The sequence below is a fragment of the Parambassis ranga genome, chromosome 4 (assembly GCF_900634625.1).
Source record: "Parambassis ranga chromosome 4, fParRan2.1, whole genome shotgun sequence".
Taxonomy (NCBI): Eukaryota; Metazoa; Chordata; class Actinopteri; family Ambassidae; genus Parambassis; species Parambassis ranga.
Genome location: NC_041025.1, coordinates 21,353,303 through 21,370,004, shown reverse-complemented (window position 1 = coordinate 21,370,004; position 16,702 = coordinate 21,353,303). Strand labels below are relative to the sequence as shown.

The 16,702-nt window shown below is 41.7% G+C and overlaps 1 protein-coding gene across 4 annotated transcripts in view; it reads left to right on the top strand.

The window, feature by feature from the left end:
- lrp8 (low density lipoprotein receptor-related protein 8, apolipoprotein e receptor) overlaps positions 1-16,702 on the top strand; it is a 140,979-nt gene that overhangs the window by 74,093 nt on the left and 50,184 nt on the right. For all 4 annotated transcript variants that reach the window (XM_028403283.1, XM_028403282.1, XM_028403281.1 and 1 more), the window contains exon 4: positions 8,200-8,328. In XM_028403283.1, coding sequence (XP_028259084.1) covers positions 8,200-8,328 — 129 coding nt within the window. The remainder of the gene's footprint in view (positions 1-8,199; positions 8,329-16,702) is intronic.

The following is a 16,702-nucleotide window of genomic DNA, read 5'->3' as shown; positions in this document are numbered from 1 at the left end:
CTGTTCCTTGACTTTGGTCTTTCTTTAGCATACCCCCCCCCCCCACACACTCCCTCCCTCCATCCCTCCTTACATCAGGGAAGCAATAATTGGAGATCAGCGTTCCAATGAAAGCCACTAATCAACACTAACCTTCATTTAAAATGTAATCTGATATTAACCACATACGCCCTTTCCGTAAATTGGATTTCACTTCTTGAAGGACAGCAGCGGGTGGAGTTGGCATTACGGCAACATTCCAGGCAAGATTTAGCTGGCCTCGGCCTCCACGTCCAAACTCATTTACATTCAGAGCCTTGGGCTCGGCTGACTTAACCGAACTTTAGAGTCCAAAAGTAAACAGAAATGCGAGAAGAGACATCCTTTGAATATCTTTACTGGGCTCATTAAATGTTTTGTGGAGCACCTTGACGATTTGGATTTTGGCTCATCCAAAAACAGTCAAATACAAGGTCTTACCTGCAACTCACCCAAACTCCCAGCAGGGGATCTGGGTGGTAAATGTGGCTAGCTTTCCATTTGCAGTCTACTTTACCTGCTAATGTGTATCACTAACTTGACATATTATCTCTCCAGTCAGGATACAGACTTTTGTGTTATGTCCTCCAACTGTTTGCATTCTAGCCAACAATATGCATGATGTAAAAGTACAACACATGTTGACATTTGAAGATCTGAAACAAACCTACCCCCCAAAAGACGTTGCTGTAAATGCCCCAAGTAGTCAGACATAATGGTGCCTCTGTGTAAAAACATCATTAGGATTTTTTCTTTCCCTGGTTACTTTTTTCAAACACTGTTTCCCTTGTCATGAAACATCACACTTCAACATGCAAAATATATGCATCCACTCATGCACACATGTACCCATGCTCACAAACAATCAAACACACAATCAGTCATGCATACACAAATATGTATAACCAAATTCTTACACTTACATGGAGATACATACGCGTTGTCACTCGTGCATGCAGTAATCGTGCCTACTGTACATGGCTCCACACACTTATTCCATCCCCAGATTAAGTAGTCATGTCCATGAGCTGCACGGTACACTGTGGGATAGCATTCTTTTCCTGAGCTAAATTTACCTATGTGAATGAAACTGTTATTCCACCTGAAGTTGCTGTATATGGATTTGCATGTCATTTTTGCTCCATCAGCTTTTCTTTGTTTGACAGCTTGCAGAAATCCTCTGGGGCAAACTTTGTGTCAAGTGATACTTTCGATTCTGTGATATATCGCGATATTTATTTGCAGATACTGGTATCGATTTAAGTTGTGACCAAATCGATTTTTTATTAATTATTATTATTATTTCAACATCTTACTTTTGTGGTGCACACTGTCTCTTTCAGCATAAAAACAACTTGAATGTGAGATACAGTTGCATTGTGCAATGTTCTTATAATTAAAATAATTATAATTAAACATTTTGTTCTTGTGAAAGATGTATTACTAGTATTCAGATGAGGCTTTCCAAACAAGCTTTCCATACCCTTAAAAATATATATATAAAATTGCAATATATACCGTTTTTGTTACAGTATCGGGATATATCGTATATCGTATCGTGACATGTGTATCGTGATATGTGTCGTATCGCCAGATACACAGCCCTAATACTTTATGTAAGTGATTAAAACATTTATCATCTTTAACAGTTACACAGTTGTGTCACATAACTGTAGCAGAAAGCTCTTGTTAATGGTCAGGAAATGTAAAACAAAATGTCTGCCACACTCTGACCCAAAGATGTACATTCCTCCTGGACACACACAAGCATTAGGAGCCTAAACTTGTTTTAACAAGCCGTTTAAAAATAGGACTCCTGCATGGAGCGAGGTTAATGAGCGTCTCCATAATGATTTGACCCGCTGCAACCGAACAAACCGGAGACTTGAAAGGTCTGTACAAGCCAAATAATTGGCTGATCCATACATCTCTGGTCTTGTATGAATCATTGATGCGCTGTGAGGTTACGGCTCGCCTGCCTCCTGTCCTTTGTCAGCTCCACTTTTTTTCTTCTTCTATTTTATAAAGGTTACAGCTCTGGAAGAAAAGTATGAATCACTCACTTCCACTTATGTGCATTAAATTACAGACTCTACAATTAGAACGGTATGTTTTCTTTGCTACGTTAAAATAAAATCCAGCTTTTTGAAAAGAATGTATGAATGTAGATGTTTCAGATATGATTGAGGCAGCGATCAAAGAGGTTTTCATATGTATTCCTTTGATCAGGCTCTAGCTTTTCTCTGTTATCTCCCTCTAATTGCCCTCTTATTGACATTTTCCATTCTGTCACCAATATCTGACCTTGCTCTTCTGACGTCTCACTCCCGTTCTGTTTTCTCCTTCCCATCAATAGCATCTCCGTCTTCTATACATTTCTTTCCAGTCCATAAACACTGGCTAATCAAGCTAGCTGGCTAAATGTAAAGAAGATTAAAAACATCTTAATGATAGCCGTCTGGTCTGGGCTGTACTTAATTGTCTGAAGATAAATGAATGGAATTTTACGTGGCATTTATATAAACAGAGCGAAGGCTACCTACACAGCTGTGTATTGATCCAAGAGATGCCTTGGCTCTGCTTTTACTGCACCGAGTGGCCACACGATAAAAGTTTACTGTTCTCAAGCAGACACTCACCAATTTATGGAGCAACCTCATGGCTGAAACTTAAGTTTAATTATCCTATTTCACAGACGATCAGCTGTTATGGACCGCCTGTTCCATAACAATCTTAATTGATGATCTGTCAAAACGCATGCAGTTTATTTAACTTTCTTCTTCATACTCTTTTATCTACATACTCATTTTAACTTTTAGATGTCGTATAGAACTCTTCTTCTTTTGTGCTACTTGCAGAGCCCATTGACAGTCACAGCATTGCCGAGTATTTGACATTCATAATATCCCACCAGTGTAATGAGACGTGTTTCTTAGGTGTTTGCATAAAAAGACAGGGTACCTCATCAATCAGCGCTGTGCTGTGTGGAGTGAGGGGCGATTCAGTATACCTTTAAGCATTTTAAATTCATACCACTATAATTCTCAGTGCCGACACGAGGTAACTCATCCATAAGCTTCCATTTCTCCCCATTCATCATGTGCCATATTATCACATTCCCTCCTATGGGTTGTTGTTTTGACGTTGTCTCACTGTGATAGACAGTGGCTTAGAATGACTTATATTACCTGGGCTCATACTAGAACCTCATAATAAATAAATTATCTTAGCATTAGCCTGCAGGGCTTGGAGCCTTCTGAATCAATCACCCGGGAGGTTAGCTTTGATGCTAAGCAGGCAGCAGGATAGTGGACATGGTGCCGTGCTACAATACCCCGATCCCTCCCTCCTTGTGAAGGGAAATTAAGAAGGCAGTTAATCAAAACCTCATTAATATACAGCGCCTTGCTCAGTCCACCCTTATACCAGGCTCATAATAGACACTTAGACAGGCCATGTGAGGGGAATAGTAACTCTGTACCACGTCTGCTACAGGCTGCATCACAGCCTATGTGCCAAATGAGTTTTCTGACCCCAGGATTAGCAAAATATACAGTGTTTAAAGTCCCATGCACCATTTAACAGAACAACAAGGAAAAGAATGTGCTTCTTCAAAATGACTGAGACATGCAGATGCTCCCCACCACATTGGGGGTCGCAGGGGTATCAGCCTAAGGAGGGGAAATCCAGACCTCCCCGGCCACCTCCACCAGCTTATCCGGGGGGATACAGAGGCATTCTCTGGCCAGCTGAGAGATATGATCCCTCCAGCATGTCCTGTGTCTACACTGAGGCCTCTTCCCAGATGGTCATGTCTCGTACACCTGACCAAACCCAGAGCCTTGCCTTTTGGCTCAGCTCTCTCACTGCAGACACCACTCCAACCCGCCTGTCAAACCCCCGCTTCATTCTACCCTCACTTGTAAATAGGACTCCAGATACATAAATGGCTCTTTTTCGGGCAGCATTGCCCCCAACCTGGAGAGGACATGCAGCCCTTTTCTGACCAAGAACCGTGACCATGGATTTAGAGGTGCTGAGTTTCATCCCTTCTGCTTCACACTCAGCTGCGAACTGCTCCAGTTAAAGCAGGAGGTCTCAGCGCGATGAAGCCAACAGGACGGCTTCGTCTATGAAAACTGTTTGTATTTATTAATAGAAATTTTGAGTTTTAACATGAATGATTTTTCCATTAAAGTATTGAGTCATGCTTTAATATTAAAGCATCTCATTATCAGTAGTGTTTCACAATAAATGATAATGATGATTTGTGAGTATGTGTTTGAAAAGGCTACAGTCTGAATAAAACGTTCAAGGCTGAATCTATGAGGCCTGTACATATCACAGAAATGGAAGCTGAGGGAAAAGGATTGACCTGGTCAAACAGCCAATTGCATTTGTTCGTTTTCTTTGATGTATTCTAGATGTCTTCACTGACCACATACGCTTGATTTGACATTCATTCGATGATGCATACACCCACCTGGGAGCTGCTTCCCTGCTGAACCACCATCCCTGTGCAGCTCCGGTAGAGCATGCCTAGTGTCAGTTCCTCAGCTGTTATTTGCTGTAAGCCTTGGCAATGTGCAAGCTCGCTGGCTGCTAACAGTCCAGTGTTTGCCTCCATGCCCCTGGAGTTTCATAGCTCTTGAAATATTCATTTGGTGCAGTTAACTGTCTCTTGTGTGGCAACTGAGACGAGGATTTTCTAACTATAAACAGCATTGTGTATGTGATGTATCCATAAACACTGTGCACTTGTGCTCACAGTAACATCTTTGTGCCTTGTGATCATTTTTTATGGTGCATGTTTTTGTACTTTTATAGAGAAAGTTCAGGGTGGCAGTCAGATATTGCACTTGGCTTGAAATATGATCACAATGTCTGCAATATCTCTACAGTCACAACGTGTCCCCATCTGACTGTCAATAATTCCCCCAATGCTCCTCACTGCCCGTTCTACACCTGTCAGCATTTAGTCAGAAGGGGAACTAAGAGGAGAGGGCAGATCTGTGCTTAGGCACCAGCTTTTAAAAGTCTTAGAAGAAGTGCCTTAATTGCTACTTTATTGTCATCACCATCTGGACTGGCAAAGTCAAACAACATGTTTGATAAAAATGCACAAGATCTGTTTTTTGTTTTTGCTTTTGATTCCGTTTGTATCACGCTGGCGTCTTTTCTTTTTGTGATCTGGAAGTGCAGATAAACTAGTTCTGTTCTCTTAAGTCGGCGTATTTGTGTTTGCTTCTGTCTGCGCAGACATGATGGCTGTTGTTGATCATGCTAATTACTCCATGTACAACCACTTCTGTTTATTCCAAACACACTGCTCTTGTTTCTGCAGGCAGTGCAAAATGCATGACCCATTCTTCCCTGGGAATGGGCTGCAGGATGACTGAGGCAGCAAATAGAAAACCCCTTTAGAACTGCTATTATGCTATATCAAAGGCCAATACAGAGCAGCTGAACGGGCGTTTTAATACTTACAGATTATCACTTAAATGTACAATAGCAGGGAATTGGAATTGTCTTTTGTATTTAACAGACATTATTACCCTTGGGATACAAATCATCTAATTTATTTTGTCATAATCAAAGCCAGTGGAGCTCTGTGGTGTTCTCAGTCGACTATATTGCTGTTCTTTGATTGGCAGCTGATCCGTGACGATGTCTTCCAGACTTCCAGGGCCTGTAATGGTCAGTCAGACAAATTACATCCTTTTAACCCAGCTGTCAGTCAGACACTTAGTGGACTGAACCCTGGAGGAGTGTTTCTGTGTGAGACTGAGGAAGTCTCCCACAGAAGGCATTGGATTTTGCTGGCCCACACATTTACACACACACACACACACACACACACATTTTAAATTGATAATGTGAGGGATGGGCCCAATATTATCCGTACAGTACAGTATCTCCAAGATGCACATTTGAATTGATTGAACATCAAGACAATTCGCACATTAACACGGCTGCACACAGCTCCCTGCTGGCATTCATATTCAAACCATCACATTGACCAAAAGAGTTGCTTTTTGTGCATCAAAGACACAAGTGCATGTCACACACACTTATTGTGCACACAATCTATTCAGTGCTCCTGGCAGTAATAAGCAGACTGTGCAGATATGGCATTCGTTCGCTCTCTTAAAGGGGGGGGTTTGGAAAAAAGGCTTTTATTCTTTAAAGGCCAGGGGGAAACCTCATTTAGAGCAGACACACTGAAAAGACAGTCACATGAGAATGGGAGGAAAAGAACTGGAGGGGAGGAGGAAGTGGTCATCCAACAAAAATCAACACCTGATCCAAACAAATCTGAACCCTAAACTCAAATCATACCTGCCAATACCTTTTATTCTCTCATATTTAAATCCTGGTAGCTTCAGATTTTATTATTTCACCTCCTCCTGTAATTTGCCCAAAACTCAAACCTCATTGTGATCGTTATAAAAGGAAGCATACGTTTTTGTATGTTTTGTCAGAACAAGTTATAAAAGGAAGCATGTTTTTGAATGTTTGTCGGACCAAGTTGCCAGATTGTGTACAAATAATTGCAACCTGGCAACCTCCAACCCGATTCAAGGGGCGTGTGTGCAACTGCTCGCTGTGCAGCCAAGCCAGCTGAATGCTGAATAAATATAATAATAATCAGCTATTGTAGCTGTTTGCTTTGCTTTCCACCCAAAAAACACAAGTACACCTGTGTTTTCCTTCTGTTACTCACCAGGATGTGCATGGTGAATGGTAAAAAAAAAAAAATCTCCCATATTTTGAATCTTGAATATTGGCAGGTATGACCTAAATCCAGTCCCAAACTAAAATGCAAGTAGCCAGTTTTTCTTCAGTCATGTACAATCTGGCAACCAGGACTGCACAGTTGGAGAAAAACCAGGACTACACAGTTGGAGAAAAATCCTGGCTATCACTACCGGCAATGTTCAAACTCCCAGCTCCACATCCACAAGGGGCGGCCTTTGAATGGCAGCAATTTTTACAACACAGTTAAAAATCTAATCCAGAAAAAAAGAAATATGAGATGAATAACATAAAGAATGAAAGGCAATCCCATTGGTGCTATTGATCTGTGGCTAAAACACACACACACACATGCTTGTTGCCAGGAAGCATGCCAGTGGTCAAATATGTATAATTGATGGAGTTGAGTTTGACACAGCACTGTAATGTAATCTGGGGCTAGAGTCTCGGTGGTGTTAGTGTGTGTGTGTGTGTGAGGCATTGAGGAGACAGGCGAGAGGGAAGCTAGACAGGGTGAGGGTGTGTTGTGGTTTGTAGGAGAAACGGATGGGGATTTGCTATGGGGACTCAGTGTAAATTTGATGTATTAGAATGCTGTATTTTTCCTCCCTCATGGGTCACACATTGGAGGAACAATGGCCTTTTCTACTGTAATGGGCTTTTACCAAAGGGGACCACAATCTCACCAATACACACACACACACACACACACACACACACACACACACACACACTGTTTGTGTATTGGGTTGTTTGACACATACATTCTCACTCCATTCACATCACGCTGAATATGTTTTTAACTCATATAGCATCACATAGAGACTGCTTTATAAATGCATTCTGCATGTGGATACAACGATCATTAACTTTCATTATTGATGATTCTGCCAATTTGGCTCAGAAGATCGCTTAATAATTGCATGGTTAGTGTTTTGATCCCTAGCCCACATTATGAGGCAATATCAGGTAAACCAAGCAGCATCTCACATGGAGGCTTGCTGTCATATGTGTGTTTTTTTTCACAGATAGATTGTAAATCCATTTAGAATAATAAAATGCTTAAATGCTGTGTAGTTAACCACAAAATAAGCAGACATTTTCATCACATGGTTGTTTCTTTGTTTGTGTTTGTATTTTCCTGGCTTTGTGTCCAGTGTCTTTGTTCCACTGTCGCTGTGTGTCTACTTTAATTGCAGGCCTCTGAGAGGGAATCGATTTGAGCAACAAGATAACTAAGTTATCAAACTGTTTCATTGACTGGCTGTCCCTTCCCTCTCTATCTTTTGCCTCCTCCACTGTTTCTTGTCCCATTTTGCTTCCCACCCTGTCTTCCTTCCATTTATTTCCCTTCCCCGTCTTCCCTCCTCTCTGAATCCTTCTCTTTCACTGTCTCCCCCCCGCCCCCCTGCCCTTTCACAACAGGCCGACAGACTTGTCCACCAGAGAAGTTTGACTGTGGAGGGGCTGCCAGCAAATGTGTTTCGTTGTCATGGCGATGTGATGGCGAGAGAGACTGTGAGAACGGGGCCGACGAGGAGCAGTGCGCTGCAGGTAGGTTTGTGGTGGGTGGTGGAAATGTTTTTCCAGGGTTTGTTTACTGCATGCTCACAATGGGTATTGAAAAATGCATTCTGAAGTCCAAAGCGCCTGCTGCCTGCCTCTTGGTAGGTGTTGGAAACTACCTCCAACTTTGTCCACATGGCTCTTTCAAATTGCCGTTTTGGGTTGAATTTTACTGACTTCTGTGAAAAAGCCAGTCACTAATATTAAGAAAACCTTTGTTTGTCCCACTATGGGAAAATTGCATGTCCTACGTCCACTAAGTCCTTAAACTATCAGACTGGACCTGGTTTCTCTGTTCCTGGGGATGCATTTCTTTTTCTTTTTTATTTCTCCATCGAGGCCTTTTGGATGGTGTGTGTCTGGTTAAACACCAGACCGGTTGACCTTCAGAGACCCTGCCATGAGCCTTAAGCTTAAAGGTAGGGTAGGAGATTTTGAAAACTCAGTGAGAGTCCGCCAGATTTTGAAAGTAAACACACGCCCCTTTCTCTCGGAGCTCACCCCGAAGCCACGCCTCCAATCACTGCCGAACTAATTGGTTGCTATTGGATTGTAAAGAGAAGCTACACTAATTTAACAAAACGTGCATCAGAATGAAATCTCCTACCCTACCTTTAACACAACAGACCCTTGAGGATCAATAGACCCTGATGGGGGCCTTAAGAGGGACCAAACAAACCAGGTGGTTTGGGCACCTGATAAGAACAACCCACAAAGTGCCTTCAGGTTTACCAGGCTGGCCATGATGAGGAGATGCACCTGACACAGGACATGCTAGGGGGATTTTATCTCAGGGCCTGGAGCCTGAAAGTCCTCCAGGAGGAGCTGGAGGAGGTTACTGGAGACAGGAATGCCAGGGCATCCCTCCTGTCTTGATAGTAGGACCCTGATGGATTAGGCTTGTTGGTAAATGGAGTGTAGTTAAAGGTATGACATCAGGTCTGACATCACAAACACTAAAACAGTAAACAGTAGGATGTTTCACTAAATGATTTCAAGTTTATATTTTAATATGTACCATGTGAAGTGTACTCACGCCAGGGAAAAACCCCTGACACACAGTCTTTGTGTTTGTTCCTGAAGAAACAAAGAGTACAATACGTACGTCATGTATGCAGAGGGCGTGGTGGCACACTTCAACATATGTTGGAGTAACAGGTGACAGTTTATATTTGCTCGCTTCAAAATGTTGTAGCAGTCTTGCAACATCCTCACATTTTTCTAATTTTTCTCTTTTTTATTTTCTTAGCCTGCATCCTCACAGCTGGTATTAAAGCTGTGAAAGGAGCATTGATTTCCATTAGCATGAACATCTGGCCCACAGCATTATTGATTTTCAGCCTGAAACAAACACATACATGCACACACAGCATTTTTGGAAAGAAGATAGATTGGATTTAAGATCTGCATATCCTCTGATCTGTATTCAGACTTTGTACATAAACACCTGTGCGTGGCCATTTTTATTTTATTCGACTGAACACGGATAGTCTTCAGATGAATAGAACTACAAGGCTGTGTCTATGATACACCCTGTACCGTTTTCATTCATTGCTAACATCCCTGAGGCACATTTACATTCATACATTCTCATGCATAAAGTGCGGCACAAGGACGTGGACATGCATGTGTAATTAAGGACACAGACAGCAGCATGTGCTGTAAGAGTACTGCTGGTTATTATTGTTTGTGCCCTAGGAAGGGAAAAGTTAAATGTAGTTTTACATTTGCTAGAATCCCTAGAAATTGTAACGGTACTTATTTTCCACTTAAAAATATGATCAACTGTAGAACTTTAGGAAGAAAGTTGCACAATAATCAGCTCTTAAAGTCCACTAATGGTCAATAGTTTGGCATCCAGCTGATGCAAAAGCATGAAATCTAATAATTTATAATAATGTTTTCCATATGTTCCATATAGAGCTGCTGACCACGACCTAATGAAAACAACTGCTGCTGTTGATTCAGCCATGTAACCCATGCTGCCACAGCATTGTTCACGTACTCTCTCTGTCTCTCTGATGTACACTGTCAACTCTTCTTCCCATCAATGCTGAGGACTTACACTTTTTTCATATTCCCTTTGAATTTGTGGGCAATCAGAGAGCCGGTCTTTTCTTTCTTTTATCTGTCCTACCTGCACGAGCCTCCTTCTCCTCCTCCACCCCCCTCCTCGTTGCAGTGAAGAAGTGAAATATTTCATGGGAGTCTTGATGATAATTGATTTCCTGCCTGATGTGTTTTGAGTGTGTATGGGGTGTTATGGTATAATAACCTGCAGAGATAAGCTTGTGATCTATCATTTAGAGATGAAAGCAGAAATTATGAATATTAAGAAGTTCATCTAACGGGTGGAGAAAGTCCTTAGCTGTGTTTCTACAAAAACAAGACAGAGTATTTGTAAGCAAGTATATAATAAGAAAGTTCACAGCTTTTCCTACATGTGGTCCTGTCTTTTGATTTTGATAATAAGAACATCCAGAATTGCTATTATACGCCTTTCATCTCTGCCTGAAGCCACTTGGGGGTCCATACGTGCACAGTAGATCAGTAGTAAGAGCTGTGCATCCCATGTTAGCATGCGTCTTTGCAGTCCTTTAAAATACACATTGTATAAATACAATCAGTGAATGATGGCATCTCTTAGTCATCTCAAGTCAGACCAAAGAATTCTGTATATAGCAAAAATTGTCTGTATTTAAGGAGTGCTGGTTAGATTGTCCAGAGTAAATGGTCTCCAGTGAAGGGTTAAAGGTAGGGTAGGAGATTTTGAAAACTCAGTGAGAGTCAGCCAGATTTCAAAGTAAACACACGCCCCTTTCTCTCGGAGCTCACCCCGAAGCCACGCCTCCCAATCACATGGACGCACATTACCTGAAGACGAGCTGCGGTCTGTGACTTCGGCCATCATGCACGTACCTCTCTGGTGCGCGCAGAGCAGGAAGAGAGCAACAACCAGCCAATACTCTGTGCAGGGTCCACCCGGAGGATTGGCTGATGTTTTTAGTGTTTTATAGCTTCCACAGATGATTCATATTCTTCGCTTTAATGCGAAACTGCCGAACTAATCGGTTGCTATCGGATTGTAAAGAGAAGTTACACTAATTTAACAAAAAGTGCATCAGAATGAAATCTCCTACCCGACCTTTAAAACAAAGGACAGAGATACATTTTTTAGCTTTTAGAATCTACAAAAACAATTTACTGACATTACACGCCATTAGGGACTTTACGGCAGCGGCCATTTTGATACAAACACCAGCAGAGCCCCTATAGAGATACTCTATGTATCTGAGGATTTAGAAAATGCAGTGAAATGTGATCCTCTTTGTCCAGGAGCAGATGTGATGGATGTTACGCATACGCAGACATCCACGTGGAGGTCACCCCTGTGATGACAAGTTTTGTTTCACATGGAGGCTCACAGATTCAAGAAGTAGAGTCATTGTTGTTCTGCTGTGCACATTTTTACTTACTTGTTCCGAATAAAAACCAAATTATATCTCCACGATATTATTTATGACGAGAGTCGAAAGTAGCAAAGCTCAAAAAAGGAAAAACTAATAACAGTAATAGAAATGAAAAACAAATATTTATTTGTTAGGATAATATCTGGTGCATCAATCCTCTCCTGCTGCTTCACTCTTTATTAGTACAGAAGTGGTTAAAAGATAAATCAGTAGAGCGCTCACTTTGTGTAGCAGAAAATCTAATCATGCGGCGGCTGAAATGATGATTATTCTTGGAAAACTGATTTATACTTGATTTTCCAGACTCAGATATAATAAAGAAACAAATGAGTGTGCAGTCTGAGAGCAGTTGGTGGTAGAAATGTGTAGAAATAACACTGCCAGGCTGGCTTTGTAGCAGCGCCACACACTCATCAAGGCCTTTGTTAAAACAATAGAAATAGCTGCTAAAGCACACGTGTCTGTAGGAGGCCTGTGTTGCATGCTAAACGACAGTGACATCCTAATGAATGTTTTCATGAGCAATATTAAAATTACATTGTTCACTAGGCAGAGTGTGTACTACACCACCCACAAACACACTCTCTAGTCATCATAAATTTGCACCTCCTTTTCGGAACGAGCTGCTCTCATCCATCCATCCACCCGTCCTCTAATCCTCCCTCACCACCTTCCCCCACCTGTGACCCCGACTCCCCTCCTCTCGCTCTCTCCCTCCTTCCGTCAGCAGCTACAGTCGGAGTACAGCTAATGTTAATGAGGGCTGCTAATTGAGCATATCCAAATGTTGAATAAAACATGCATCCAGCAAGAGAGGTTCTTTATTATATTTAGGGAAGCCCTCTGAAGAAAGTTTATGAGCTTTTAATTTATGGTAATGTGTAATCGCATTCGTTTAGGCGCACGCAGTCGCTGCGAGCTGTGGTTGTATGCCACAGAGTGTGTGTGTATGTATGTAAAAATGTGTTTATGTTGGCATAGAGTAGGTGTTTACAGGGAGGGTGGCCCTCCTCCATTTGCTGAATAGTATTTTTTCTTTTTTAGTGTCACTAGTCACCAGTGAGGTTTACATTCCTATAAACCTGCTAAGATCACACGTATTTAAATGAGAACTGACAAATAAATACTCTCAGATGTTGAGTTGATTAGTCCACAAGCAGTGAAATAAATTCCTCAAAATACAACACTTTGTTTCTGTCACATACCTGGGAATGTTCCTTTTGTGTTTTTTATTCCCACACTGAGGTTTTTCATTTCTCAGCTCTATCATGTACATGCATGCACAGATCTATAGGAGCAGCTTAGCTGTATCACAGTCAGCCGGGCTATTTGATCCCTGAAGCTACAAAAATATGCCAATGTGACAAGCATTCTAAAATGCAATGACATTATGGGTTTTCTTTTTCACAGCTGGCAGTTGCAGAGCTCAACTTGAGCCTATTGTTAAAATTTCACATATTTCAGATATGGGCTCACATGTTACTGGAAATGCATTGTCAACATTCTATATTAGTAGAATTAGGTGTGTGACACCTTTATTTGCAGTTTTTTGACAGAAGTACTTTGATAGACTTAGTGTGGGCTGATGTCAGGGTGTTGAGAGACAGGTGGGCACGTGACTGACCAGCTCTTTGCCTGTACTTGGATTAACCAAGAGATTTGGTGGACTTTGACGCTGCCAAGATAGTGACAGTGTCAGCTTTTCAGAAACTCATGTGTGACAGCATGGGCATCTACAGTCTGTGATTGAAACGTTTTATGCAAAGAAAATAGAATTGGGAGAATTTTTTATTAATTATTTATGAGCAAACATTAATTTCAACTAGGGATGTCCCGATCCGATCATGTGATCGGAAATCGGGCCCGATTACGTGATTTCAGACTCGATCGGAATCGGACATTACCTCCCGATCAGGACTCGAATATATATTTATTAGGACTCTCAAAGTTAACGCCTTCTGTGCCGGGTGGTTCTATGTCCTGTAGTGTAGGGGTATGACAGTCGCTTTTGGCGCGAGAGGTTCTGGTTGTAGACCTCGATGAGCCGTTGCGTGTGTGAAAATTCCTAGCGTGTCTGGACACACACACACACACACGTACACTGCTAGGATCGTATCGGGACTCGGTATCGGCAGATACTCAAAATCAAATGACTCAGACTCGGACTCAAGGGCAAAAAAACCTGATCGGGACATCCCTAATTTCAACATCTTACTTTTGTGGTGCACACTGTCTCTTTCAGCATAAAAAACAACTTGAATGTGAGTTACAGTTGCATTGTGCAATGTGTTGTTCCAAACAAGCTTTCCATACTCTTATTTATATATATATATATAGATATCTCACAATATACACCGTCATTGTTACAGTATCGGGATATATCGTATTGTATTGTGGCATGTGTATTGTGATATGTATCGTATCGCCAGATTCTTGCCAATACACAGCCCTACTTTCTAATATGAAATGGTTGGTTTTAAACAACCCAGGAGTTTTAGTGATGTGTTCATGTGTGAGGATGACCTGAAAAACTGAATTTGCTGTGCATATGGTTTTGATATAGCCAATGAAACTAAGCCTGTGTGTCCACTCTGTCCATCGAGTTGTGTTTCAGCTCTCTGCAGTGCTACTGCTCGCTCCACTCTGTTGACACAACCAGAAAGACAGACCGAGGGACGGACAGTAGTTGGAGAGGAAGCCGGGCCCAGGGGACCTGTTGCTCTTTACACGTCAACCTGTGCTGTTATGTTACGTTACAGCAAGCTGCTGCTGCTGCTGCTGCTGAATCGATGCCCACTAGGGATATGTTAGCTGGTGTTTTATAGCAGGGCAGAGAGGAGGGGCGGAGGAGAGGGAGACATTATATGTGTGTAGGAAGTGAATTAAGGGACACATGTTAATAGAGAGGACGTGTTTATCAGAGCTCACGCTCTTTAAACATGAAATAAACACACAGGTGGATACAGTAAGATGTACTGCATGCACTATAGCTTCTTTAATCCAGGTTGCTGTACAGTTAATATAACTTTGATTCTATTATTTGATAATACATCAAAGATTTCACCCACATTGAAAAATGTGCGGCTGCGGTGCTGTGTTTTGCCTCTTTTATCTTGCTTCTCCAACATTTCCACTAGAAGAGGTGCCTGCACAGACACAGAGTGCTCGTCTCTTGTCTCATAGTGTCTTCCCATTACGCTCTCCTTCATTTATAATCCTTTGACTGCTCTCACTGTGTGCGTAGGTGTAATGTAATGGAGCGCGAGCACACAAACAGGCTCACTGGGCAGCCAGGACGTTTGCACTCCAGATAGTGATAGTTTTAAGAACATTACTCATTCCTCTTTCACCTCCAACCCCCTCACCCTTTTCCATGCGCACTCTCTAAGGATCATGTGGAGGCTTAAACAACAAAAGACTTGTCTGAAGGTAAAAGCAAGCTTAGCCTCAGCTGGAGGAAAATTCAACAGAGGGGAAAGATAGGGAAGGATTCGCTAGGTAACAGGTGACCACCTTTTAACGTGATGCGAACCCTGTTGACCTTTAGAGCCAGTCCTGCATGCTAGGTTTTTACTAAAGTGACTAACTTTATTTCACAAAGCTGCAGCTACATTCAGGCGACCAGGGTGAGGCAACTTAAGCCTGTTTTTTTCTGGTCAGGATGACACAGAAATCCAGTCATCAGTCATCACCATTTTTAAAATTAGACTCTTCTGAATAAAGTGCTCAATTGGTTTTAAATTTGATTCAATGTGAAGAACAAGTCATTTCGGAATCCGTGTGCCTTTTCGCCACACATGCTGTGTGGCAACACAGTCTCACAAACACAGTGTTTCCTGCTGCTGTTGCTGCAGATGAGATGTGTGACGTGGACATTTTAGAGGACAGCGCTATTCACATTGAAGTCAGAAGCAAGACAACTTCAGTATAGGCAAATCTGATCTGTGCAAAAAATCTGAATGCATCCGAGTTGAGAGTTCGGGTTAGAGTTTTCTCTTGTTTTAAAGAAACCTCGTTATATTTCCTGGTTTGGGGTTACATGGTTGTCTTGGTTGAATCAAGGTTCTTTGCCTGTCTGTTTAACTTTCTCTTGTTTCCCTCCATGGTGACGGCCCTCATTGGTTTCACATGTTGGTTCCCCCTCTTTGTCTTTGTCTTTGTCGGCTCCTCTGTGTCCTTTCACCCATACTCCTCACCTGTTTGCCAGCCTGTCGTCTGTTAGCCTGTTATCCTGCATCTGTTCAGCCATCTCCCTGCGTTCTTTGCTTATGATTTGTTTCAGTTCAGTTTTTGTATCTTCATTTGTTTTTTAACCAGCCATTCTCCTTAATTGCAGCCAATAAATAAATAACAACCAATACATAAATAACAACCTTTTATCTCAGATATGATTTTTTTTATTATTATTTCAATTGAAGCCCTGTTTAAACTTTGTCCAACACAGATTGGTCTGACCACCCGGGGTAACCATGACTACACTTTGTATCACGAACAAAGAAGCTATGCAGCACATCACACATGACTAACACCTCTGTTATAATGAACCCATCTAAAATGGTAATTATGTCATCATTATGCAGCATCCATGGTAAAATGCATGATTATTTATTTATTGTGAAGATGCAATCCTCACATTTCATCACATTAGCCTACTTTTAATGTATTCATTGATTTACTACTTGACAGTTTTAGGAGTGGATACAATTTATATTGCACATGGACATGTGTTCATGTGTGTGGGGCTGTGAGAACAGACTGATGTCAGTGTCACATTTTACATTTCATGGTGTGTAGGGCCTATAAAACATGAAAGATTTTGACCAATGGGTACCCACAATGCACATATATGTATATAAAGGCTTGCAAGGACATTCATCACACACCCCCTACAT